The following is a 25,920-nucleotide window of genomic DNA, read 5'->3' as shown; positions in this document are numbered from 1 at the left end:
CAAGGAAACATACATAATTATCTATTATTAACATTTGGGGATACAAAATGGTGATGATTTACAGCAGAATACTAACTGCTTACAGAACAACATAAAACTTCAAAGGTCTGATGGGAGATGTAAGTGTGACTGGGGGACATGTCAGTTTGTAGAGGAATGTTCATCCTTCCCCCACCCCCAGGCTCCAGAGCCCTTCCCCAGGGATCAGACAAGGATTTACAAAGCACAGGAAGGGGTAAGGCACTTTAGGCCTTGTTTCATGCACATGGATGGGATCCTTGGGATATTATGAGGCGAAGGAGCCCCAAGAATGGAGCTCTTTGAAATGTAGTCCCACTACCTGTTTTGCTACTCACTAAATATTAGACCTCAGTGCAAACAAGTCACCACTCTGGGTCTCAAATTAATTCCTGGTAAAGGGAGGGACACTAACAAGGGCCCAGTCTCCTGCTCTCATGGTCCTATAGGGAGTAGGACCTGTGGGGTCATAATGAAGATGTTATTGAAAAGCACTTAACAAATGAAAATGTGAGACATTTGAGAAGTCACTCTTAATGGTTCACTGTGAATAAACTGGCATCAATGAAAGGATTCCCAGTTCTGTTCTAGTCTGTTGTTGGTTTGTTCATTTCATTTGTAAAGTGACCAAAAAGTGTCCCTTATATACCATTCTTTCCTCGCCCAAGATTATCTAGCTCCCTTTGAATCGTCTCATAGATGTGAGGACACCAGAGAAGGACAAATGAATAGAGGCCAGGAGTGGTCTGTGTCAGCCAAATAAACAATCCATTGGCCAGTTACTGGTAACCCCCTTGCTGTGAACAGCAGTGGACTGGAGCAGTGGACTGACTAATAGGTCAGAATATTCAGAATTTTTCTGAGAGGCCATGCTTTGGGGCTTTATGGTTTCCTTCTTAACAACCCCCACCATCGGGGCCTCCCTGGTGGCACAAGTGGTTGAGCACAGCACTGTGAAGCTGTCTGCAGGCTCTGCAGTTGATCCCCACCGGCCTCGGAGCAACCCACATGGCGAGCAGACCTCTCCTGTCTCACCCGCTGCTCCCTCAGCAGTGTATTTCGTCAGTCTGCCTGTTCTGTTCCCTGCTCTGTCTCTGGTGAATCCTCTCACCCTCCCGCGCAACTGGCCTATACCCTGGTTCTTGTATAAATAAAAATAAATCTTTAAAAAAAAAAAAAACCCACCATCATTATTGTTTGTCATATTTTTCTTATGCTTACAAAGTCAGGTTTTTGCATAAGAAAATCATTTCTCAGTTACTCTCTTTCAAGAACCATTTTTTCAGCTCTGCACAGAACCTGTACTTCTTCTGGGTAGCCCTGCACTCACTCTCTGTTCTAACTATTAGGCTTCTTTTCAGCTATCTGTACTGTTACATCTTTAATGTGCTAGCATCACATGTCCCCAGTGAAATCACATACTCCTTGAAGAAAAGGTCATGCTCTTCTAATGTTCTCTATGTTGTCCCTCCATACTTCCCTGCCACACCGAGTCCCCACCCCCCCCCCAATTCTGCAGGTGCGTCTGGTGCGAGGATGCAAAAGATGCTCTATATATAATTACTGGGTGAGAATCAATCAAAATCAAAGTCGCTAAACTTAGACTTTCTGCCCAGCTCTATGCTGGTACTGGATAAGACACAAGACACATAGCAACAGAAGCATAAAATGCCACTCAAGCCCTCTCCTCGGGAAGCTCTTCTGGCTAAAGAGGTGATACCAAAGAGACCAAGTTATGTAAGAAGGAATGGAGAGCCTCAGACCAAACAAACAAATCAGTAAATGTAAAAGACCTATCAAAAGTCACACGAACCCCTTTAAAACATTACTAAGAATTTTTTAAAAATTGCAATGAGAAGATTATAGATAAAGATGCAGCACACAATGACAAAAGCACTAGGTAGGGAAGGCTCATGACTGGAAGGATTCTGTAATGAGGTTCTTAAATTCTTCATGAAACAATCCAATTATTACTTCAGGGTGGATCACCGACTGAAATGTAAAGCTGAAAATTCTAAAAAATCATAATCATGGTCTGCTCCAGAGTCATAGTCTTCTGGGAGTTTTAGAAATACAGAAGACTGCGACTCTGAAGCAGGCCATGATTATGATTTCAAAGATAGATCGCAATAAGTTAAAGATGTTTATTGTAATCTCTAAAATAAGCATTAGAAGCATAACAAAAAAGTCAACAGGAAAGAAAAAAGAGAATACTAATAATTATTTGATTTAATCAAAAGGGTAGGAAAACATTTCAAGAGAAATAAAGAGCAAATATGGCAAATATAAATCAACTCCAAGATAGACTCAAATACAAACATCAATTAAACATACATATGATAATTAAATGTAAATGGACTAAATGCTCCAACTGAAAGGTAGATATTATCAGTGTGGCCGATAAAGCTAGGGCCAAGTATGTGTTGTTTATAAGAAACACACTGTGAAGATAAAAGCAATGACAGCTGAGGAGAATAGACTGTGCAATTTCTAAGCTTTAAAAAAAAGCTGTTATGGTCAAAATAGGAAATGCCTAGGGATATATTTAACAAAAGGTATACAAGGCCTCTAAAAACTATAAAACCTTGCTAAGCAAAATTAAAGAATATCTAAATAAATGGAATGGCAGACCATATTCATAGATAAGAAAAAATCAATATTATACAGAAGACAATTGTGCCCCAAATTCATGTATAGATTTAATGTAATTATAAGTAATATCCCAGAAAATTTTTCTTGTTGAAATTGAAAGCTGATTATAAAATTTATTTAGAAAAGTAAAGGAGCTAGAATAGTCAATATGATTGTGAATGTGAACAGGAAAGTTAAAGGACTTACTCTTCCTGACTTTGAGACTTATTTGTTATACTTTGGTGTTATTTGGTGAAAAGGATCTATAAAGCAATCAGAAAGAAACAGAAGAGAACAAAAGGTTAAGAAGTGCTCCCACCATTTTGCAGTTACTTGATTTCTAAGAACATTAAAGCAATCTACCTGTGCTGGAGCAGTTTTATATGACAGAGGGGAAACTCAACCTAACTCCTTTGTCACAATATGCAGTTAGTTGAGGATGGGTCATTGACCAAAATGTAAAGTTGAAAATTCTAACCTCCCACAATAATAGATTTTTATGACCTTGGAACAGGCTATGGTTTCTTAAGAAGGGTATATTATATATTACAATTATGTCCTTCATGAATCAGAAAATAATGGCACTTCATCAAAATTTAAAATTTCTGTTCATGAGGAAACATCAAGAAAATAAATAGGCAAACCACTGACTTAGTAAAAATATTTGAAGTGTATCTCTCAGGTTTCCAGAACACGGTAAGGGACCCCAATATTTCAGAAATACAAAGAAAATAACAACTTAATTAACAATGGACAAAAGATTTGTTCAGCCAACATTTCCTACAAATGATAAGAAAATATCCAATAAGCACATGACAAGTATTCAATATCATCAGTTATCACAGAAATGCAAATTAAAATCACAATGAGACAGCATCCCACAGCCACTAGGATAGCTAGAAGAGCAAAGATTGGCAATACTAAGTGTCAGAGAAGATGTGGGACAACTGGTGCTAACTACATTGTTAGTAGGACTGGCAGATAGTTCATCCCATTGGGAAAACTTTGACAGTGTCTTGAAAAGTTATCTCTTACTCGCCTATGACCTAGCATTTCTATTCTTAGTGAATTCTCTAAGAGAAATGATGGTAAAAAATTCTATGAGAATATTCATAGTAGATTTAGTCATGATCATCAACAACTGTTCATAAACACTTGCTAGAGAACAAAAGAGTAATCAGCAAAAGGTAAAAGGAGGAATAAACCACTGACGCTTACAATCTCAAAAATCTCAAAAACTGACCACCCAACAGATAGAACTGGGTGATTCCATTTATATTAGGTGTAATAAAATAGATGAGCTAAATTACTTTTTTGATACAGAAATCAGATCTCATCTGTAGATGATGTTTCTGTGGGATTTAGGAGGGAGGAATGGACTGACTGGGAAGGGGCATGTTAGAACTTTCTGGAGCAATGGAAATGTTCTATGTCTGGAAAGATGTGGCATTTGTCAAAATTGATTGAAAGGTACATATAAGATCTGTGCATTTCAAAGCCTGCAAATTATGCTGTGATTAAAAATAAATTTTAAAAGTGGCAGAATCAGGCAAGAAGAGCGGTTGCCTATTCTGGGTTGATGGAATGATGTCAGAATTAACCAGAAGCAGGAAACCAGATTTTCTAAAAGCATCTTTTCTTGTAACAGTTTTATTATGATATAACTCACGAGAGTGAGTATGCCACATAATTCATCCATTGAAGGTGTACATTTCAAAGACTTACTATCATGCCATAGTTGTGCAACCACCAACAAAATCAGTTTTAGAACATCTATTTGTCCCTCAAAAATCTTTGTACCCATTAGCAATTGCTCCCCATATCTCCCTCCCCCACCCCTGGTTAGACAACCACTAACCAACTTTATATAGATTTGCATCATCTAGATATTTCATAGAAATAGAATCATACAATATCTGTTTTTTTGGACTGGCTTCTTTTACTTAGCATGATTTCAAGTTATCTTTCTTTTCTTTTTATAGCTCAATAATATTCCATTGACTGGACATGCCATATTTTACTTGTCCGTTCATGACTGGATGCACATTTAGGTTGTTTCTACTTTGGGGACAACTTTGAATAATGCTGCTTTGAAATTTGAGTACATATATCTGTGTAGACATCTATTTTCCTTTCTCTTAGGTATATGACTAGAAGTGCAATCATTGGATTATATAGTAACTATGATTAACCTTTTGGGGAACTGCCAGATTGTTTTCTAAAGCATCTGAACTGTTTTACATTTCCACCAGCAGTCTATGAGTGTTCTTCGTATCCACACCACACCTCTTATTAACTCTCTGTGGTTTTGATTTGCATTTCCCTGCCGGCTAAAGATAGGGAACATCTTTTCATGTGCTTATTGGCAATTTGTTTATCTTTTCTGGAGAAGTAGTACTCAGAATCCCAAGGAATCTTTTGATAAATCCAGTTGTTTGCTGAAATAATTTCATTGACGCACGGTGCTCTTGCACACATTTTAACCTACTTAAACTTCTACCTGTCTTGGAGATCTTCCACTTTAAGACAGACACTGTGAAGGCCTGGGAAAGTGTGTCACTCAATTATCATGCTCTGACTTACAGCTTGCTCTGCACTTCCTATTTGGCAAGGGACAGTGGGGAAAGAAGAACTAAAAGGGGCCTGCTCTGACCAATTCTGGAGACCTCAGCTCTGGATCTTGGAATTCAAATGTTGCTTGGGGGCCTCCCTAGTGGCCTAGGGGTTAAGTCTCAGCACTATCACTGCTACTGCCTGAGTTCGATCCCTGGCTAGGGAGCTGACCCACATGGCGCAGCAGACCTCTCCTGTCTCACCTACTGCTCCCCTCAGCAGTGTATTTCAGTAAATCTGCCTATTCTGCCTCTGGTGAATGTTCTCACTCCCCTACCCCTGCCTTGCATCTCTGGCCTACACCCTAGTTTTTCTACACAAAAATTAATTTTAAAAAAATTAAAAAATAAAAGGTTGCTTGGTTAGTGGTCCTGTCCCAAACATGGGTAAAGCTCCAGCCTTACTTGGCTGCAGAAGTCGATTTTGAGAATTAGACTACTGAATTGGAATTTGGGGGTGAGCACAGGCCACCATCTAAAAGGAAAATTCACTGGATGTTTCTCAGTATCATTTCAGTCTGGGTATCTCTGGAACAACTTCCTCGGGAGGCTGATGTCTGCTGCCACCTGGGTGCCATGTGTGCGTCTGACTGAACCCTCACCAGCAGACCCTCTGACTTACATCTTCCATACACTGTCCCCAAAATCAAAGTTCAAGATTTGGTTGCTCTTTCTTCCCCTGTGTCTCCCAGCCTTTAAAGAGGAAATGGAGACATGACAAGGGGTGGAGAGAGAGAAAGAAAAAAGAGTAGTGGTATGAAAAAATAACAGTGAAAGAGATGTTAAGTAGTTATGCAGAAATGTGAGCATGAAGTGTCGACCTCACTGCAAAGGTCACCTGAGAATTTAAAACCGATCTGTGCAACGAGAAAACCTACGGACAGATGTGTTTAATTTTGTATTATATTTTGACCCAACTTAATTATATCTAGTTGACCCAGTTCAATTATATGCCATCACCAACTTCAAAAAGAATATTCAACCCTCCAAGTAGAGGTGCCAAATTCATTTAAGCTCTTGATACATGCTGTTCAGCCTGCCTTCCTCCCGCCACTGTTTACTCCTTAACTCTTTGCAACCCAGCCTTGATATTCACAACAATAGTTCTTGAATCCATTCACCCAGTGACTCCCAGTAGCTGCCCCATCTGTCATCCCCTTTTCAAGTCTTACACCTGACCATCCTGAAGGATTTCAATCCATTTGCATTTGCTCCTTCTTGAAAGTCTCCACTATGTCGAATGTCTGGATCTAGTCTGTTCTATTCTGCTCCTTCTCATGGCCAGCGTCTTTTACCAAGGCTTGTCCAGTGCCCAGTACATCATGCCCCACACAAGGCTAAGGGATGGGTTACAAACCTGAGCCGAGCCCAGGCCCTGCCATGGGGAATCTCATTCAGCTAGATGTCCTCTTCCCTCTGCAAGGTATTTTCCCTCCTGGATCCTCTAACTACTCATTTTTCTGTAAGCATAAGCACACCTCAAGTTCCCAACTGCTCAGCTCTTTCTTGCTTTCTAGCTTCCCCTCTGGAATTTCATCTTCTCTTTGGAGATGAGCCCTGATAATGGACCTCCAGTCCTGAGCTTCTGCACTTGCTGTGGTCTAACACAAGTCAGCCTTCCATTTTAGCACCATTCCCTTTCTAACAGTATTCAGCACTCTCTCTAACTTGTACCACTTTCCATTTTTCAAACATGCCCTTCCTTATCCTACCTCTCAATTTCCACCTGTTGGAGAAATCATCTCCTCACCTATATTTGTAAAAAGACCACTCATTTTTTCATACTCATTCCAAATGCCACCTCTTACTAAAAGATTTCCTTTCCTTCTATAGCCTTCCATTCCCAGAAATTAGATGCACACTGTCTCTCAGTATTTAATCTGTGCCATACCCCTCTAAAGAGTCTTGTTTTACTTGGTCTTGAGCTGTGTGCTTTTCCTGCCCTCCGCACTAGGCCGAATTGTTAATAGTGATTGCTCTTGTTAGTGCTGTCTCCCTGGTGTTGTCTGGCTTACACAGATGCTCATAACCACACTCAATATACCGTTTCGGTCTTGAGCATGAAGCTACAGACTCAAGGGGAAATCATAACCACAGCGTTCTAGTCTATCATCATTCTTTCTGGAAAACCAACTTTAAGAAATGTGATTTTCAGAATCAAGAAACAAATTATTTTTTTCTATGAGATGTCTTAGTTTGCAGACATCTCATATGTCCCTCTCAGGTGAGGGCGCATCTAGAAAGCTAGGCATGAGGAGCACTTCCAGGAAGCAAGTAGGAGAAAAGCCACAAAGACCTGTGTTCCCACCTCAGCTCCCTACCACTCCCTGGGTGACTTCAGTCCAGGTATCTACCTTCTCAGTTTCAGTAAAGAAACTTTAATCTTTTCCTTGAGATGGGTGGGGAAATCCATAGGATTTTCATACTATCTTCAATAAACATTATTGTTCTAGTCTTAGTCATAAGCAACCAGATAAGAGGGTCCTGTCCACACTACTCCTCTTAAGGAAATTATATTCTACATATGGACCTATTGTATTTACATACACACAGGTGCATTCTCTGAGACCAATACAATCATAAGTCATCAGCAGAATTCAAGATTTTTCAATGTTCTCTTTAGCTGTCCTAACCTTTCTTTAAAGAGTATCCAAAGTGCAAGACAAGCAGACAAATATATTCAGGCTCTAAGAGAAAGGGGGAGCGACCACTCTACCTCAGTGTTGGGGGGCAAGGGGCCCCCTAAGCTACAGCCTCGGCCATCTGGTGCTGCAGACATCTGAAAACCACTGCTTTATATCTCTGCACATTTTACTTTCACCACCTTACAGGCTTTTAAAATTAGACTTTGCAAAGAACTCAACACTGTTCTTTGTGGAAGCACAGAAAGTCAAGAATCCAAGAACAGCCACACAGGCAACAAGGCCACCATGCCTGCCTGGCAGACATTTGTGGACAGCAGGGAGGTGCATGTGGAGTTGGGGTTTTCCAATGAAGAGCAGACATGCAATTCCCTGGTGGTTACATGTCCCTGCAGAGGTGAGAGAGCAGGGTACTTAATTGTGTTTGGGCCTTCGTATATGCTGAGCGGGATGATGTATGTGACAAGAAGTGGAAGGGACCAATTAAAAATGCAGTAGTAGGGTCTCCCTGGTGGCACAGGGGGTTAGGTCTCAGCACTATGAAGCTAGGGGCAGCCACTGCAGCACAACTTCAATCCCCAGCCAGGGAGCTGACCCACATGGCGCAGCAGACATTTCCTGTCTCCCCACTTCTCCCCTCAGCAGTGTATTTCAGTAGATCAGCCTGTTATGCTCCCCACTCTGTATCGGGTGAATCCTCTTACCCTCCCCCACCTCTGGCCTGCACCCCAGCTCTTGTATGCATAAATAAATAAAATAAATCTTAAAAAAATGCAAGTTTACTGTAAATAGGGTTACAGGATAATAGAAAACTTACTTTGAAACATTCTTTGACATTATTATAAAAATTCATTTTAACAATAACAACAAAGATCAATACATATACATATTGCATTTCTTTAAAAATAGGAAAAGAAAGAAGGAATCATGATTGTTGAAAGATTCAGAAAGAAATGCATGGCAACATTTGGATTTAGTTTTAGTATCCTATAAAATCTTTATGCTATTAATTTCCCCATCAACAAGTTATAACAAAGTGAAAAACTTCCACAATTATCTTTTCATTTTTGGAACTTACTTTCAAAATCCAGGAAAAAGTGTGGATAGTTTTCAATTTCTCTGGTTAGGACTTTGAGCAGGTTTCCCATGCCAGCAAACCTAGGAGGGGCGACACAAACCACATGCCATTAGCAGTGTAAATAAATAGACATCCTAAGGGGCTGGCGCAGTGACTAACTGGAGCAAACACCACCAGGCTCCCTGTTGGCACCTCTGAGGACCAGCCAGAGAGCATTTCCGTAGCCAGAGGTGAGCAATAACTTAGCAACAATGTCCCTGAACCAGTAGGCATGTCTCTGCGTGGAGCTGGGTCTCTACATTGGGCACTTCTGGCCTAAACCATACATAATATGACAATGAGAAAGGTGTTGTAAACTCCCTCTGGAGAGTTCACTTGCCTCTTGTATCTCATTCACTGTAAAGGAAATTAGCCAAAGAATGTTCTATTGGAAGAATCAGGTATTTTAGTTATAGGAGGCAGGATTTAGGTATATTCCTACAATGCATATCCTTTTCTGTTCCACGAGAAGGGTTTAGGGGTAAACCCTTACAATTAATATTTCAGCTTTGCTTTAGTTCCTTTCCATCGACATGAGAACATACCATGTCAATGAAAGGCACAGGAGCGAGGGCGTGATGAAGAGGAAAAGAGTTAAGAGAACACAGATTCCCAGTCCCAGAGGCCCTTCTTGGACAGCACAGATGGTGACACTTCCCAGAGGTCTGACTCCTAGTCAGTCAGCAGCTCCTGTAATTTGAGATTGCAATGAAGATGAGATTGAGTACTCCAGGAAGTGTCAAAATGAAAAGGTCTTGTCTCCAGAAAGTTTCCTCAAAGAAATTACAGCCTATTTGCAAAGGTGAATCAAATACGCAGAGAAATACAAATTTGTTACATATCTGCAAACGCAACCTAAAAAGAATAGGGAAAACACAGGTATGACTTAAAGCAAAATCTCTAGTCTAGACACTGAACAGTCTTCAGGGCGCCACTCATGCATCATTCACGGGTTGCGACTTCACGGAGCCGCGATGGAGTGACACTCTTGGGAAGGCCTCCTTCTAGCTCCGGACTCAGATGCCTCAGCATGCAAAGGATGCATTTGAAAAATCACTGGATCAGTAAGATCCAGTGCAGGACTGCAGGACTGCAGGACTGCAGGACTGCAGTTTTCTTTGTGTGGCCTTCCCACCATGTTTATGCTGAGACAGGGCTTTTTAAAAACAAGCCACTATGAGAACGACATGGTGAGAGAAAGAAGGTAACACTCAAAGGATGACTCTGTCTATGGAAGCAACAAGCAGTCCCTGGGCAGCAGAGATGGCGTCGCCTGCTCTCCATAATCCCATCTTGAGAAGCACACACTCTTGCAGGTGCCATGGAGCTACGGCTCCCAAGGCTACTACAGAGGACACCATTTAGGGAGCCCAAGTGTTCTAGAGGTTTCTTGTTAGCTCCCTCATCCAGGGCATGCTCTTCCACCTCCTAAACCTCAATTCCTTCATATGTAAAGTGATTTTTCAAAAAACATCTATTTCATCAAGTCACAAAGATTAATGATACAAACAAGGAGGATGATTAGCACAGCACTATCCATGGCGAGGAAGGTAATTAACCAAACCGTCCCTGTGACTACCAGGACAGGCTTCAAATACTTATTTAGGGTTATCCTGTGGAACAGATAGTTGGCATGCAGCTAGCAGGAAGAAAACAAGGATGAATGAGAAAATAACAAAGAAGGTCTTTGTTCAATGTCAGGAAAACGGTTGTCTGAATATTGAATGATGGGGGTTGTGAAGTAGTGAGCTCCCTGTCACTGGTGGTGTTTAAATGGAAATGTGCCATATCCGACCTTAAAAATATTGAAAAAATGAGTTATGTGTGGGCAGAGATTGGACTAGGTACTTCTCAAAACTCTCCTGTCTTGAGGAAATGAATGTTGGGTTATACCTGTGTACACACATGTATTTAAGCACACACACACACTCACACACACACACACAATGGGAGGCAAACTCACACTTCTCTCTTCAAAAGACTCTTCCCTGTTCTTCTGCCATTCTTCTCTTGCCTTTATACATATTTCTTTTTAATATATTTTTGAGCAGAGCCTAATATGATGGAGGTGCTACCAAATTAAAGCTTGGGACTTCAAGCCCAAGACTGCCCCTGGGCAAAGCTCTTAGACCCACCAAGAGTAGAAAGAATCCGCTTCTGGTTAATGAACAGTTCCAGTTCAGACCTGCAGGTATTTCTTGCAGGAAGATGAATCCACTGTTTAGAAGGAGCCCAAACTTTCATAGAAAATGCCTTCCTAGAAGTCAAGTATTTGTGATTTCTCTCGTTTCATGCTATTAACGTGTCACAAGAGACCTGGATGGATTTAGCTTTCTCCTAAACCCCTGCCTCATGCATGATTTCACTGTCAGACAGCCTGGGTGGGAAATATGTCAAGTCCTTAAAATTAGTAACAGACTGGAACAAATGTGGAAATACAGCAAATACTGAGCCGGTAGTCGAATTCTATCTGTTCAAGAGGTTATTTAAGCTGGTTGATTGATCTGGTCAAATTTTTGGAAACATGACTCTAACAACCCCCAAGGCCAATGAGCTGGTGTTCTAGGTGCTTCCATCCCAGACAGAGACTGTCTGAAACCATACTGTGGGCATTAAGTAGTTTTCAGGGTTAGGTCCAGTCCCATGGGACCTGGAAGCCTTGTGATTCCACTCAAGCCCCTTAAAAAAGGGCAGAACGATTTATGGTGAAAAGATTTGATGCTCGATGGCTTCCCTGCAAGATCAAAAAGAATTCACAGGGCCTTCCTGGTGGCGCAAGGGGTTCAGCACCGCACTATAAAGCAATCCGCAGCCTCTGCAGCATGAGCAGACCTCTCCTACCTCACCCACTGCTTCCCTCAGCAGTGATTCAGTCAGTCTGCCTGTTCTGTTCCCCACTCTGTCTCTGGTGACTCCTCTCACGCCCCATCTCTGGCCTGTACCCCAGCTCTTGTATGCACAAATAAATAAATCTTAGAAAAAAAAGAATTCACAGACCTGGGCCTCCCTGGTGGCACAACAGGTTAAGCACAGCACTATGAAGCAATCCGCAGCCTCTGTAGCACGAGTTCAATCTCCAGCCAGGGAGCAACCCACATGGCACGGCAGACCACTCCTGTCTCACCCGCTGCTCCCCTCAGCAGTGTACTTCGGTAAACCCACCTGTTCTGCTCTCCGCTCTGTCTCTGGTGAATCCTCTCACCCTCCCGCGCCTCTGGCCGATACCCCAGTTCTTGTATGCATGAATAAATAAATCTTTAAAAAAAAATTCACAGGCCTGATGACTGGCTTCAGGTCTGCAGAGTGCATGACCATCTCACACACCAGGGTTGTTTTTGAAAGCACCCAGGATTCCATTTGGGAAGGCCCCTCACTGATAGGGAGATGACTCAGGTAATTAACATGAAGACTGTTTCTAATATTCTCTCCTGTCCAATAAAAGGATGTAGAATAAGTCTTCTCCACCATCAGCAAGTGGAAATACTGACATAACAGCAGTGCAGGAAGGAAGGGTGACAGCAGGAGAGTCAGATGAAGGGGGAGGCCCGAGTGAGCATCTAGGACGTGGGTTTTCCCACGGGCTGCAGATGACGTATCAATTTGAACTTGACAACCAAAGCGGAGGAGAGAAAGCGGTCTCTGCCAAGATTTGGAGTTCAGAAAATAAAAGCAAGCAGGGTACACTGGAGAAGGGCTGCTGTTTTAGATGCAAAAGAGAGAAGAAAGGGTCATCTTGACCACGAGAGAGCTGAGACAAAAAGACAAAGCCCCTCCGGCCTCAGAGAGGACAGGTGGAGGGAGGAGAGATGGAGAAAGTCCAGCCGAGCCCGTACTGAGTGTCTGAGACGTGGGCACAGCCTGCCTCACAGCCCGCTGGGGCTCTGGAAGCCGCGGGCCGCCGAGGCCTGCACTGGGCCACCTGGGGCGCTGGCATCCAGGTTTCATTCGTGTTCCATGGCCACAGCCTAAAGCACGCGTCCCAAGGGAGGCCAGGGATGTTTTTCACTTTCCCCCCTCTCGTGGCGCCCAGCAGGAGCCCAGAAGCCCCTGGGAAAATCTTAAGGAGGTCATTAAGGTTTGGCGGTGGCCCTGCCATGATTCTTGGCAATTTCTACAGGTAAAGAAGGTGCTTATGTAAGGTCAAGGGAGAAGAAAGGTCTCCCAATAATAAAGGAGGGAGAGGAGCCAACCGGAAGGAGAAAAGTAAAGAAATGTGTGTGCAAAGGCGCTAAGATACTAGACACACAAGTCACACAGGAGGAAGGTACGAGGAACTCCAGGTATAAACACACTCAAGCAGTAACATGTGGAGCATGTTTGCTCTGAAAATCAGCTTGTGGTCTGTATTGTCAAGATTAGACTTGCTCGAACCACATAGGCACACACTTGCACGTGCACATGCACACACGCGCACATGGACTCCGTTGGCATCTTCGTGACACAGCCACGGTGTGAGTGCAGCGAGACCTGAATTCACTCCTTTGGAGGGTCTGGTAGGGGCGTTGCAGGTGGTTCAAGGTCTCAGCTGCCAGATGGACAGACAGGACAGTGTCCAGCAGTTGGTATCCTCAGGAAGTCCCCAGGGAGGAAAGGGCCCTGCAAACACTCTCTGATTCTCTTAGTTGAGATGTTTCCTGCTTCAGAAGACGACACCTGAAGCTGGTCCTCTTTATTCATGTGATCTTGGAGGCGCCTGTCTTCCTCCACAGTGAATTTGCTGGGACTGCCTCGTATCCACCAGCGTGGAGGTGGATGGGCATCTGGGCCATGGAGCCCAGGCGTGGTGGCTTGGGCCATCTGCTGGCCGTTTGCTCTTGTGTTACAAGCTGGAATTTACTGATGAAGATTAAGGTGTAATCTGAGGAGCACAGAGGAGAGAGAGCAAAATGTGGCCATGTCTCAAGGGTAAGAGTGAACGCGCGAGAGCACAGGGAAGAGGGTTAAACGCTGCGCCACCAAACTCTCCCAACATTCTGGAAGAAATCACTTTAGCTGTGAGTCTGGGGTTCCTCATCTGGGCTACGAGCACATCATAATATCCTCTGCAAGGACTGTGTGAAGTGAGTGTGAAAGCACTGTGTTTCCTGTAAGATGTGCAAATATTAGCTATATTCAACATTATTACTCATTTTATGGTTTAAGATATTTAAGGAATCTGGCCTCCCTAGGGGTGCAGGGGTCAAGTGTCAGCACTATCAAACTATTGCCAGCCACTGCAGCACGAGTTCAATCCCAGCCAGGGAGCTACCCACATGGCACAGCAGACCTCTCCTGTCTCACCTGCTGCTCCCCTCAGCAGTGCATTTCAGTCGATTCGCCTGTTCTGCTCCCCACTCTGTCTCTGGTGAATCCTCTCACTCCCCCCTGCACCTCTGACCTACACCCCAGTTCTTATGTGCATAAATGAATAAAGTAAATCTTAAAAAAAGTTAAAAAAATGAAGGAGAACTTAAAAAAAAAAGATATTCAAGGAACAAAGAAATGTAACCTCCCCAAGAACATATACGTTGCATTTTTCTTTATCTTTCAGGCTTGGTTTCCAAAGATCCATAATTCTTTATGCAAACTGCTTTAACTATATTCATATAAATATTAAAAGGTATTAATATTTAAAGGTATTAATATTTAAAGGTATTAATAGCTAGCACAGCAAGATATCTTTCCATGTGCCAAACCCTGTATTCTAGATACATTCTCTTATTTCATTCAAAACATTTCTAGGAGGAAGATACATATTTTAGGGATTAGGGCACTCAGATTTATCAGAATTCAATATAAAAGCTGACTGAAAAATGCATATAAATGCTTGTGAAATAAAACTAAATGTTTAAAAGGACAACATCCATGTCACTTTGTGATAATCAGAGGTCAGACGCTTCAGATAACTACAGGGGTTTTCAACACGAAAACCCCAAGCCTTTGTTTAAAATGTTTTTGAAAACAGAAGAGCAAGGTCATTCTGTAAATGCTCAAGAAATCAACAAAAATGGCAATTTTAAAGACAAGTGTCTTTGGCTCTTGCCACACATATAGCAAAAGTCCAAGGAAAACAGACACACGATTGAAGAAGACTCTACCAAAGTGGCCCCAAAAAGAACAGGCTCGGGGAGGCCAAGGGCGGACATGCCCTAGTGTGGAGATGAGGGACCTGGCACCACCGGGACTTCCTGCTCTGGGTTCCCAACTGTCATCAGAACACATTCTACACGAGGATCGTCTCTGCAAAGTGCCTATTTTACAAAAAAGCACTTAGCAATCCATTAGGGCCGAAGAAGAGACCGGAATGGAGGTCTCTGTCTCAAGCACGCTCCGTCCATTTTTTAAAGTACAAGCCGCCTGTCCTCTGCCACCAGTGGGCTCCTGTTCCACGTCAGGAGGTCTCCCCAGAACATCACCGCAGCGTGCTCACAGCTCCGGGTCAAGGGCCTCCACACTGGGGGTTCCTGACATTGTCCCCACCTTGAGGATCCTTATTCCACCAGCAACAGGGCTGGCCTGCACCCTGCAGATGGCGTCCAAGCCCATTTCCTTGGCTGCAGCCTGGCTGCCCTGCCATTCACACTCCCCTGATGATGTCATTCCCTTGTCTCCTGTGCGTCTGTGGCTCCCCAGTGCCTGGTGGATAAAATGCACTCGTGTGTGTGCTGGGCACACAAAGCCAGGCGTCGCCAGCTCAGCTCCTCTGCCCCCTCTCCTCCTCCCTGCTCCCCTCCACGCCCTGTGCTCTCCCGCATCCCACCCTCTCTTGTGCTTGTTGCTCCTGTTTCAGATTACAGCCACAGCTTACATTTTTAAATGCTCTGCAGGTCACAGCGATGCGAGATGTTCATGTTTAATTTTCAGCACAACCACAAGAACTGTGATGAACCATAAGAACCGTAAGAACTGTGATGATCCCAATTTTAGAGATAAAGAAACCATTTTTGAGATTAGAGACTTGCTCAGGCCCACCAGTGCAGAATAGGGTCTGGAATCCAATTCCACTGGAGCTCTAAGCACTGCTCCTGGCACTGACTGCCCCTGCGCCCCCTCCCCATCCCAGCATTCCTTTCCAGGTATGAGTTTGGGAATCAGGGCCTTGGGGAGGAATCTCCTGAGTCCTCTCTACCCTTTAACCCACCTCCAACAAAACAAAACACACTTCCTTTAAGGAGCTCTGCTCCTCACTGCCCCCTAACATACTTTGATTACCGTGTCCTATGCCTGCCGGCATGGAGAGCAACGACATGCGTTCCCCAGGTCATTCATAAAGGAAGATCATGGGGCCTCCCTGGTGGGGCAAAGAGTTAAGTCTCAGCACTGTCAAGCTATCCACAGTCTCTGCAGCACAAGTTCAATCCCCCAGCTGGCCAGGGAGCTACCCACATGGTGCAGCAGACCTCTCCTCTCCCCGCTGCTCCCCTCAGCACTGTATTTCAGTCGATCTGCCTGTTCTGCTCCCCACTCTGTCTCTGGTGAATCCTCTCACCCCCCACACCTCTGGCCTGTACCCCAGCTCTTGTATCCATAAATAAATAAATCTTTTTTTAAAAAAAGTACAGTTATGGAAATACTTTTTTATGTTAGTGTTTTTATCTTACAAAACGATGATAGTTTCAACGTAAATCCCCAAGTTTATTTGGAAATTTAATTAGTTTATAAAACTCAAAGTTTCAGGAGCTGCTAAGCTGGTCAGCGGCCAGTCCGGACGTGGGGCAGAGTTCCGGGGTCCTGTGTCTGCCCTCAGCCAGGGTGCCTGCTCCATCTTGCTACCTGCCTGGCCAGGTTCACCATAGTCTGACTCCAGTCTGACTCCTGACAACAACAGGGCCCGATGTTTCCCCAGTGGAATGGAGAGGAAAGCAGTCCAGGGCATCCTTAGGAATGTTTGGAGGGACCGACTGTGACTTCAGGGGGGCTATTAAGACCATCTTCCTTTCCACCTGTTCAGCAAGGGTCAAAGGGTCAGAGTGGGAGAGATCATGGCAGTAGTCAGATGACAGCTGCTGCCAGTGACACCAGAGCCTTACAGACGCTCCACCCCCACCCCCCAAGAAAGCAGCCCCTCTGGCTTGTGTCCTGGGAACTATCAGCGGCATCCAGGAAGGCTTCCCGGAGGAAAAGTCACAGCCTGATAGGTCTGCTATCCATGCAATTCAAAGACCCTTCCTCCTGGAGCTCCCTGTGTGATATTGACATGACTGGCTTATTTTCAACTACAAGCAAAACCTGTAACCATCAGCCTATATCACAAAACAGGTGCCCTAAAGTACACTTCTCAAGTAATGTCCAGGTCTATTTCTTAAATGATATAAAAACCCGTTTTCCTTGGGCAAGACGCACTCAGGGAATGAAAGGGCTCTGGTTATCAATCCTGGGAGCCTGACCAGGTTGCCAGCCCAGGTGAGGGGTGCGGGTAGCTGGGCTGGGCTGGACGCCCCTTCCCCACCTGCCACTTCTGCGATGAAGTCATGAGGTTTCTGCTCTGTTGCTGAACGTCCCCAAGTCCAGCAGATGATTTCATTCCAAGATCAAGGAGGAAAACTGAAGTGGAGTGAGTCTATTAAGCACTTTCATCTGACAATAAAAATGAGTTAATGGCTAAAATGTGTTTTCAAAATGCTTTAACACTACAAGTAATGGCACTCAAATGGGAAAACGCCTTGAATATTCTCATCGATCATTAATACCGTGGTGTCCCTCCAAAGGGCCTGGCAACCCCCACGGAATACAAGCAGCCAGAGTCCAACTCTGAGGCAATCCATGGGAATTCTCACAAAAACGCCGAGAGACCCTGATGGAACGGAGCGATCAAGTGCAGGTTTAAAATAGTCCTTTCAATATCTGAGTTCAGTTTTCTAAAATAGACTATTAGCTCATCGGAGCTAGTTTCCTCCCCAAACATCAATATCAGAGCAGCAAAAAGTCTCCAAGAAATGAGGGCACAATTGGATTCTTTTCTAGGGAATGGCAGCCAGTCTGGCCCCGATTTCCAATGCTAGTGAATATGGCAGTCAAGAGGTAGGGGTACGGGGTGTCAAAAGTTATTTAAGTACCAAGAAGACCGATAAAGCCAAAGGGGGGGTCCTACGGACTGGCCGACACTTGGGGAGTCATTAATGCATTTACTGCTACTATTGGTGAAAGTAACAAGATGGCAATGAGGCATGCTTAATCAGGTTGCCCTCCACCAAGGAGGACAGATCTCTCAGCGCCCAGGTCAGCTCTGCTTGACATCGAAGGGAAGGAGACGCTCTCTGAGCCAGCCATCCTGGATATGCCTTTCTGAGCAGTGTGGGGAAAGTCCTTTATTCCCTTTCTCTGGCTGCCTCAATTCCAGTCTAGAAAGTGAAGGGAACACAGAGAAGTTACCAGAAGCTTGGGCTATTGTGGTTTAGAATGAGCAGATGCCAGTTTCTCTCCGCCTCCCAGGTGAGAGTCTCCAATTTTCATCGCCGCTCACCCCCTCCACTCTGCCTGCATCTCGCTCTCCCCCCACTAATTCCTCAACCATGGGTCTCAGAGCACAAAATAGCACATGTAGAATGGAGGCTTGAGGGAGATCCCTCCCACTTGTGCTATCTTACGATAGAACTTTACGGGGTATGGAGGAGACCTCCCCCTGTCTCTGCCTGGCTCTCATATTCTAAGCAGCTACATCACACACCTGTCTTTGAAATTTCTTTGCCTCATAGCTTGCTGTCAGGTGGTGAGATACGACCCAGCAGGTCAAGGCCCGGGGAGGAGAGGTTCCAGGAGGAGCTCTTTTGGAAGCAAAAGCTCCGTGGGGTCTCCCCGACCCCAGAGGGAGATACACTTGATCATAAGCCCAGGTTTCCAGGTGCCAAGTTTTCTTAAACTGGGACCCACCTGTGTATCCAAGGAAGCTCCGAGATACACATGTCAAAACATTAAGGGAGTTTCTTCCCAAGGCAGATTTATTTGGGGGAAGGGGCATGAGATGTCAAAGATTATAAAAGACCAACAAAAGTCAAATCACATACTAACCAGAAGACTTAGAGGCCAAGGGAGGTTGGCACACTCCACTGCAAGCCAAACTAACATAAAGTAAGACGTCTCATGCCGGTACAGTCTCCCACATGCTCTTCCAGATCTTAAAACCTGCCCCCCCTGGCTGGCAAGCCCTTCCCTCCCCTCTATCTGCAGAGGTCCCATCTCTCTTCCGAGAGCCAAATCAAACAGCATTTTCTCCCAGAAACCTACGCGACCCCCAGACTGAATTAACAACCTTCCTTCCTAAGAAGGGCACCATTTTCAGCACATTGCCCACATCAGCCTCCTCTACATCCTCCCCGTCACCTGCACACCTTGCGGATGCCACATGCAGCACCTCATCCATGTCTGCTGCTGTGGATGTCAAGTGTGAAATGAATAGGCCTTGCACAGAATAGCAGGGTGTCACCTCAACCAGTCCCTGGGGGGGGGGGACCAGTCCCTGGGGAGGGGGGCAGGTGGGAGGGAAAAAGCATTTCCCAAAATAGAGATATTTGGGGTGTACTATGCTTGCTTTATTGGCCTAGATGACTTTGCGAATCTGCTGAAAAGCAGCCTTCTAAGACAAATGTACACGTGCCAGATCCAGAGTTTTGCATAGGATTCCAGGAGGGCCAATAAACACATAGAAGCCGAGGCTGGAGGCCCCTCGTTAACTTAATGATGCACCAATTTCAGTGCAGGGACAGCCAGGCAGGATGAGGAGGATGTTTCCAGTGTGTGGACCACGGACACCCTGGAAAGGAAGGGGGTCAGCTCAGGCTGTGGAGGCCTTGAGACCTTGGGCAAGTGGTTCTCCTGAGCTGTAGCAGGGAAATCATCCTTCCTTTGGTGTGTTGTTTTTGAATGTTTAAGATAACGCAGGTCAAGTACAGTACCTGCCATGCAATCGGTCTCCCTCTGATGACAGCAAATACAAGTTTTCTGCGCCTCCTGTCTTGCACGTAAAAAACTGCAACCGCAAGGCAAACAAGTCATTTTCCTTTCAGCAGTCCATTCTGCACCGCTGCTCGGCAGCCCAGGAAAGAAAGCAGACCCAGACCACCGCCTCGGTGAAGAGGGGAAGCCGGGCGCTGAGCGGCTGCTGTGGGCTCACGTGCATGGCTATTAATCATATAAGAGCCCATTTATGACAAACACAGGTCACTCCCTTTGCATGACAAGGCCTCAGGGTCCACAGAGCCCCATTATGCAAAAAAAAACAGGGCATTGTGGACGATGCGGGCGAAGCCGAGTGCACACACACAAGCGGACATTGTACGGCTGTTTGCACAACCCTGCAGTGCTCCTCGCGGATTTCCTGCCGGGGAGACATGCAGATCTCACAGTCTGCTGCAGACATTTGCTCATTCAACATGGCTTCAGGCAGCAGGCTGGGAAACCTGGGTGCGCGGTCCCCTCTGCTGGCCAGCTCCGGAACTGCAGGCCTGGCATACTGGGATGATAGAGCACCCCAGGTGCTCTGAGGACCCCCCACCTTTTCTTTCCTTTTCCTTCTTCAGGGGTGCAGTGCACAAGGCACGAGCACTGTGGTCTGGAAAGGCTAACTCGATCACAACTGTAATACAGATGAGCTCCAGGACCCTGCACAGGGCATCCCACCCTCCAGCTCTTCCTTTTCGAGGTGGAGCCTGCAGCAAGGTTGAAGGAGATTAGACACAGGGCAGGGTTGCCACTGTGGAGGGAACGCCTGCACCCTCTTCTCTCACCATCCCCAGTGGGGTGGGAACTGTGCTCTGACCTGTGGGGGTAAGGGAGAAAATCAATAAGAGCCTCTTGGCAATTCGGCTAAGCTGCGGGCAGCAGGCAGAGTAGAAAGGTCACCTTATCCTCCGGAGCCTCATGGCCCTAGCTCGGTGTTGCTCATTGCTCGCCCCTGCTCTGCACTGCACGGTGTGTCTTGGCACCGTGGCACCATCAGCCCTTCACCTGGCATCTGAAGTCCCCATGAACTGGTTCACCTTGAAGATGAGGGGTGAGCTGGAAGAAATCCCCAGCTAAGCTGCATTTCTCTCAAAGATGAAAGCAAGGCCACTTCTTCAACTCAACTGGGAGCTTGTTCCTGGGGTTCAAGAACATGAACTTGGTTTTGAACCAGTTCAGCTGATTATTAACTGGGGAGTCTTTTTGTTTTTGAGGTGACAGTCATTCTTCACAAGAATGGACAGGTTGTAGATACACAGTTTCTCACCTCGGCAACTGTATCTACCACTCCACACTGGTGATGAGTCTTAATCAATGCATTTATAGCACTCACTCGGCCTCCCCGAGTCTCAGCTTCATGATGAGGAAGACAGGGTTACAGCAACCTCTTCAAGGATGGATTTTAGAAATAAGGAGTCAAATGCATACATGGTCGTGGAAATCATCTCTATTACTATCATTTTAGAGGATGTTTGCCGGTGAATTTCCAATTTATAACCATCTCTTTGATCCTTCGGTACAACTTTAGACGCCTATGTCCTATAGGCCACTTGACGACTACAGAGATCTCACACTTAATGCATCCAAGGGTAAAGCCTGGGCTCTCCCTACAAAAGCTGTTCCTCCCCAAGTCTTCCTGATCTCAGCAAATGGCAATTGATGCTTTCAGATGCTCAGCTCAAAAACACTGGTGCTAAGCTTGACATCTTTCTTCTTCTCATACTCCGTCACTGAGATAACAAATCTCAGCTCCACTTTTAGGGTTTATCTTAAATTCAATCACTTCTCACACCCTCCATCACCAGGGCACTAGACCAAGCTCCCAGCCAACATCACCTCTTGCCCAGAGTATCACACTTAGCTCCTTAAACAGATCATCCAGTTCTCTTCTTACCCACCAATAACCACTCAGCCAATTCTCTATGCTACAGTGAGAGTTAGGCCTGATAGGTCGTTTTATAGCTCCTCTTTATTTAAATCCCCTCAGAGACCTCCTGTTTCACTTAGAATGAAACAGAATATCTTTATTACAGAGTCACATTGTCCAAGGTAGTTCATCTTCCCCAGCTCCCCTTCCTTCACTGGCCACTGCCCTGGCCTCCTTTTTCTTTCTGGAACTTATATATATTTCTACCACAGGACATTTGCATCTGTTGGTCCTTCTGCCTAGAATATTTTCCAGAAGCCCAATACTGCACCGTTTTTCTTTAGATCTTTATTTAGAGTTTACTTTTTAGCAGAACCTGACCGAACTACCATATCCAAAATGGCCTTTTGTCCCACCTCCCAGTCACTGTCTGTTTTTCTTTTTAACCCTTTATATATATTAACATATATACCCCCAAATATTATACCAAGGCTGACACAGTAGGAGGGCCACATACACCTGGGATACATGAAGTCATTTGTTCAGGAACGCAACACCCATGGCCCCTAGAGCTTCTTTCAACAAACACAAGTTTCTTCTTCTGCATTCCCTGAGCAGAGAAGCTCTTAGGTCATCTGGCATGCTGCACACACTCTCTCATTTGAATAAGAACAGGGGAGAAGAGGCCTCCTTGGTGGCCTAGGGGTTAAGTCTCAGCACTACCACCATGAAGACCTGAGTTTGATCCCCGGCCAGGGAGCTACCCCCATGGTGCAGCAGACCTCTCCTGTCTCCTCACTGCTCCCCTCTGTAGTGTATTTCGTCAGTCTGTCTGTTCTGTTCCCCGCTCTGTCTCTGGTGAATCCTCTCACCCTCCCACGCATCTAGCCTGTATCCTGGTTCTTGTATAAATAGAAAAATAAATCTTAAAAAAAAAAAAAAGTACAGGGGCCTCCCCAGTGGCGCAGCGGTTGAGCGCTGGGCTGTGGGGCTGCCTGCGGCCTCTGCAGTGCTGGTTCGATCCCCGGCCGCCGGCGAGGGTCCCACATGGCTCACGGACCTCTCCTGCTGCCCACTGCTCCCCTCAGCAGTGTATTTCGTCGGTCTGTCTGTTCTGTTCCCTGCTCTGGCTCTGGTGAGTCCTCTCACCCTCCCGCACTTCTGACTGTGCCCAGTGCTTCCATAAAAAAAAAAAAAGTACAGGGAGAAGTAGGGGTGGGTAGCGGCTCCATCAGTGAAAACAGCCCTCATGAGGGACAGCATGAAATGGCAGACTAGAAAGTGTGCTGGGGGGAGGAGAGGAAGAGAAGGTCAGGATAATCAGGGATGGCCAATGACACAGGAATTCTGAAGCCAGAAAGCAGGGGCAGGGCCATTCCCGAGCGGAGAGGGAGTGTGGCACCCCAGGGGGGCCAGATGGCCACTGCTGGCCCTGGGCCCAAGGACGGGGTGACACAGGGAGTGTGATGCCACCGAGGGCACGAGGCCTTCAGGTCTCTGTGTCCCAGTCTCAGTTCTGCCACTTGTTGGCTGTGGACTCGGGGAAAGCCGTTCCTCTGCTCTGAGCTGTTCCTCTGCTCATTCTTATCATCTGTGACCACCCCCACCCCCACCCTGTCCCCCAGGTCTGGCTGGATGATCTGGAGACACTCCTCCCTGTTCTACAGCCCCAGCATTTTGAACAATAAGAACACAGAACTGGATGTTTAACAGAAAACGTAACGTAGTATATGCACGTGTTGATTCTCAGTGAAGCGCACCTGAAACTTATATGTCATGATACTGTGTTACTGCAATGCAAATAAATCCCAAATGTGTATGGAGGCATCCTAAGGCCAAACCATGAGACGCGTTAATTAGAAATGGGGCGTGACTTCCGTTGAAGAAACGGAAGCCCAGAATTTCCCTGGTCTTGTTCCTTGAACTCCTTTGGATTTCAAGTTATTTGGAAAGAGGTTGATGGCAGAGTCCTAGCATTTTCAAGTGCCTCATGTTATATCAAAATTGGTTACTGCTGCAATCAGGAGTGTTTAGAGATTACTGACGTGGAAAAGCAGTGATTCAGAGATCAGGTGAAAGGCTTAGAGTAATAAAAATAAATAGTTCTCAAGCTCTTGTTACCATTTTGAAGTGTCAACATCATGAAATGCACAGATATTCTAATTACAAATAATTTTCAGATATTCAACTAAGTGGGCCCCCAAATACCTAGTTTAGGCAATGCTTGGTCGGCCAGGCTTAATCTATCAAGTGTATTCAAAGTGCTAATGTGACATTCTCTAATTAAGACCCTTCCTTTGGAATTCAAGGTGCAACTGAGGACCCGCCACTGCCCCAGCCCTAGTTGCTAAATCAGGTCTCATCGCAAGGATGGTCATAGTTAAATTGCAACATGAAGCCACCAGGTTGGGGTAGTTTTGCAAACAATGAAACTAAGTCCATTTGCTTTCGAACCATTCTCTGAGATGATGACACAGCGTGAACACAGATCCTAACACTGGAGAAGTCCATTCACAGTGTCCCAAGTGGTGGCATGGACACACTTAATTAGAATAAGTAATAAACACTTTCAAAATTTCTAGAAATGACAAGTATGCCCTAAGATTCTATTAAATTGGCAAAACTCTAAAGGCTCTGCTGGGTGACCTTCGTACCTCTGTTTCACTTTGTATAAAGTTTAATTTAGTGGATCCACCAAAGCCATATCCCACTTCACCCTGCCATTCACTCACAGGTTAGAACTGACCTCTCCCTTCCTATGTAAGATAGATTGATATGTGGATCTATGTATCTTTATATATCTCTTTATATTCTGTATGTAGAGTATATATAAATACACAGCATACATGTATATGTCGATCTATATGTGTGAATAAATAGCCTGTACATCCAGTACACATGCCTGTCAAAGACATGCTATTCACACAATGCCTCCCCATTATGGATTCACACCTGTGAACCCATCTTTAAACCAAAACTCCCGCCCAAGGAGAAGGTACAGGGCTGAGACCTGAGTGCACTTTCAAACGTGCCACTCACTGCCTTTGTCCAGCAGGTGGGCCGGTGGCGAGGTCCTGTCAGAGCTGACACAGAGGGCCCTGAGACCCAAATCCTCAGGACTTCAGGGAAGTGTATGGAAGTGAAATCCTGCTCACCAGACAACTAGCACCAGCTGCCCAGTGCTCAACGCTATTTTAAGTGCTGCACACTAATTAGCTCATTTAATTCTCACAATAAAGTAGGTCAGTAGTTTAAAGAGTTATTTAAGAAGCCAAACAAATGGACAAACAAAATAAAACAAAAATAAACTTTTGGACTAGAAAATCAATTAGTGTTTACCAGAGAAGTGGAGAGGGGACAGGGGTGGGTAGCTGGGGGCAAAGCCCACGAGCATAATGTGGGCACAGTTTGATGTTCATGCACGCCTGAAGCCTATATTCCACTATAACATTACTTCAAAAAAATAAATTAATCAACACAATTTTTTTTTTTTAAAGAAAGTTACAAAAGGACGTGTTTCTGCTAAACCTCTGAGAGCTTTTCTTTCAGCAAATGCAAAAGCCTGCAGTTAAGAATTTTGTCCACTAAGAGGCGCGATCATCTCACATTAAAACTGCCAGCCCCGGCAGGACAGGAACTTAGCACAAAAGCAAAGTCTGTAAAAAGAATAAAGCAGAGCTATCCATTTCAACCTCTGAACAGTCACCAAGCAGTTACTCCTCGGGGAGAGTGCGTGTTCACGCCCGGGCTGCAGGACCACCGCTGACGGAACCCAGGACCCCAGCTCTGCTCAAGGTCCTTTGGAAAGCACTGGGCATGACCAGTTGGCCACAAATCCAGCCATGACATTTGGAGAAAAAAAAAATTAATAGAGTCAGTCACTTGGCTTAGCATTCACCCTCCTGGCCCCTTCCGCTGCTTTCTTAAATCATGCTTTCCACTAAGGGAAACATCTGCCTTGTGACTGAATCAACTTGACTCCAGTTGTAAAGTATAAAGAGTGGAAGAAGCAAGCTGAAATCCCATCCCAAGATTATCAACTTGAGTTTCTCGAGCTTCCTCTGGTCCAGCTTCTATTTAAGTTATATTTGCATCTGGAAAATCCTCCAGAAGCGC

At 45.1% G+C, this 25,920-nt stretch overlaps 1 protein-coding gene across 3 annotated transcripts in view; it reads right to left on the bottom strand.

The window, feature by feature from the left end:
• The window catches only part of CYRIA (CYFIP related Rac1 interactor A), a 90,837-nt gene that overhangs the window by 15,198 nt on the left and 49,719 nt on the right, over positions 1-25,920 (bottom strand). For 2 of the 3 annotated variants that reach the window (XM_037528491.2, XM_037528494.2), the window contains one exon: positions 8,982-9,061. In XM_037528491.2, coding sequence (XP_037384388.1) covers positions 8,982-9,051 — 70 coding nt within the window. In that variant the 5' untranslated portion in view covers positions 9,052-9,061. Of the gene's footprint in view, positions 1-8,981; positions 9,062-19,891; positions 20,048-25,920 lie in introns of those variants that run through there. The other variant, XM_037528496.1, reaches the window with a different exon arrangement.

Source organism: Talpa occidentalis, unplaced genomic scaffold (genome assembly GCF_014898055.3).
Source record: "Talpa occidentalis isolate TD23 unplaced genomic scaffold, MPIMG_talOcc4v2.1 talOcc4.5, whole genome shotgun sequence".
In the NCBI taxonomy this organism is placed as follows: Eukaryota; Metazoa; Chordata; class Mammalia; order Eulipotyphla; family Talpidae; genus Talpa; species Talpa occidentalis.
Note: the sequence above shows the minus strand (reverse complement) of the source record. Positions and strands in the feature narration are given on the sequence as shown.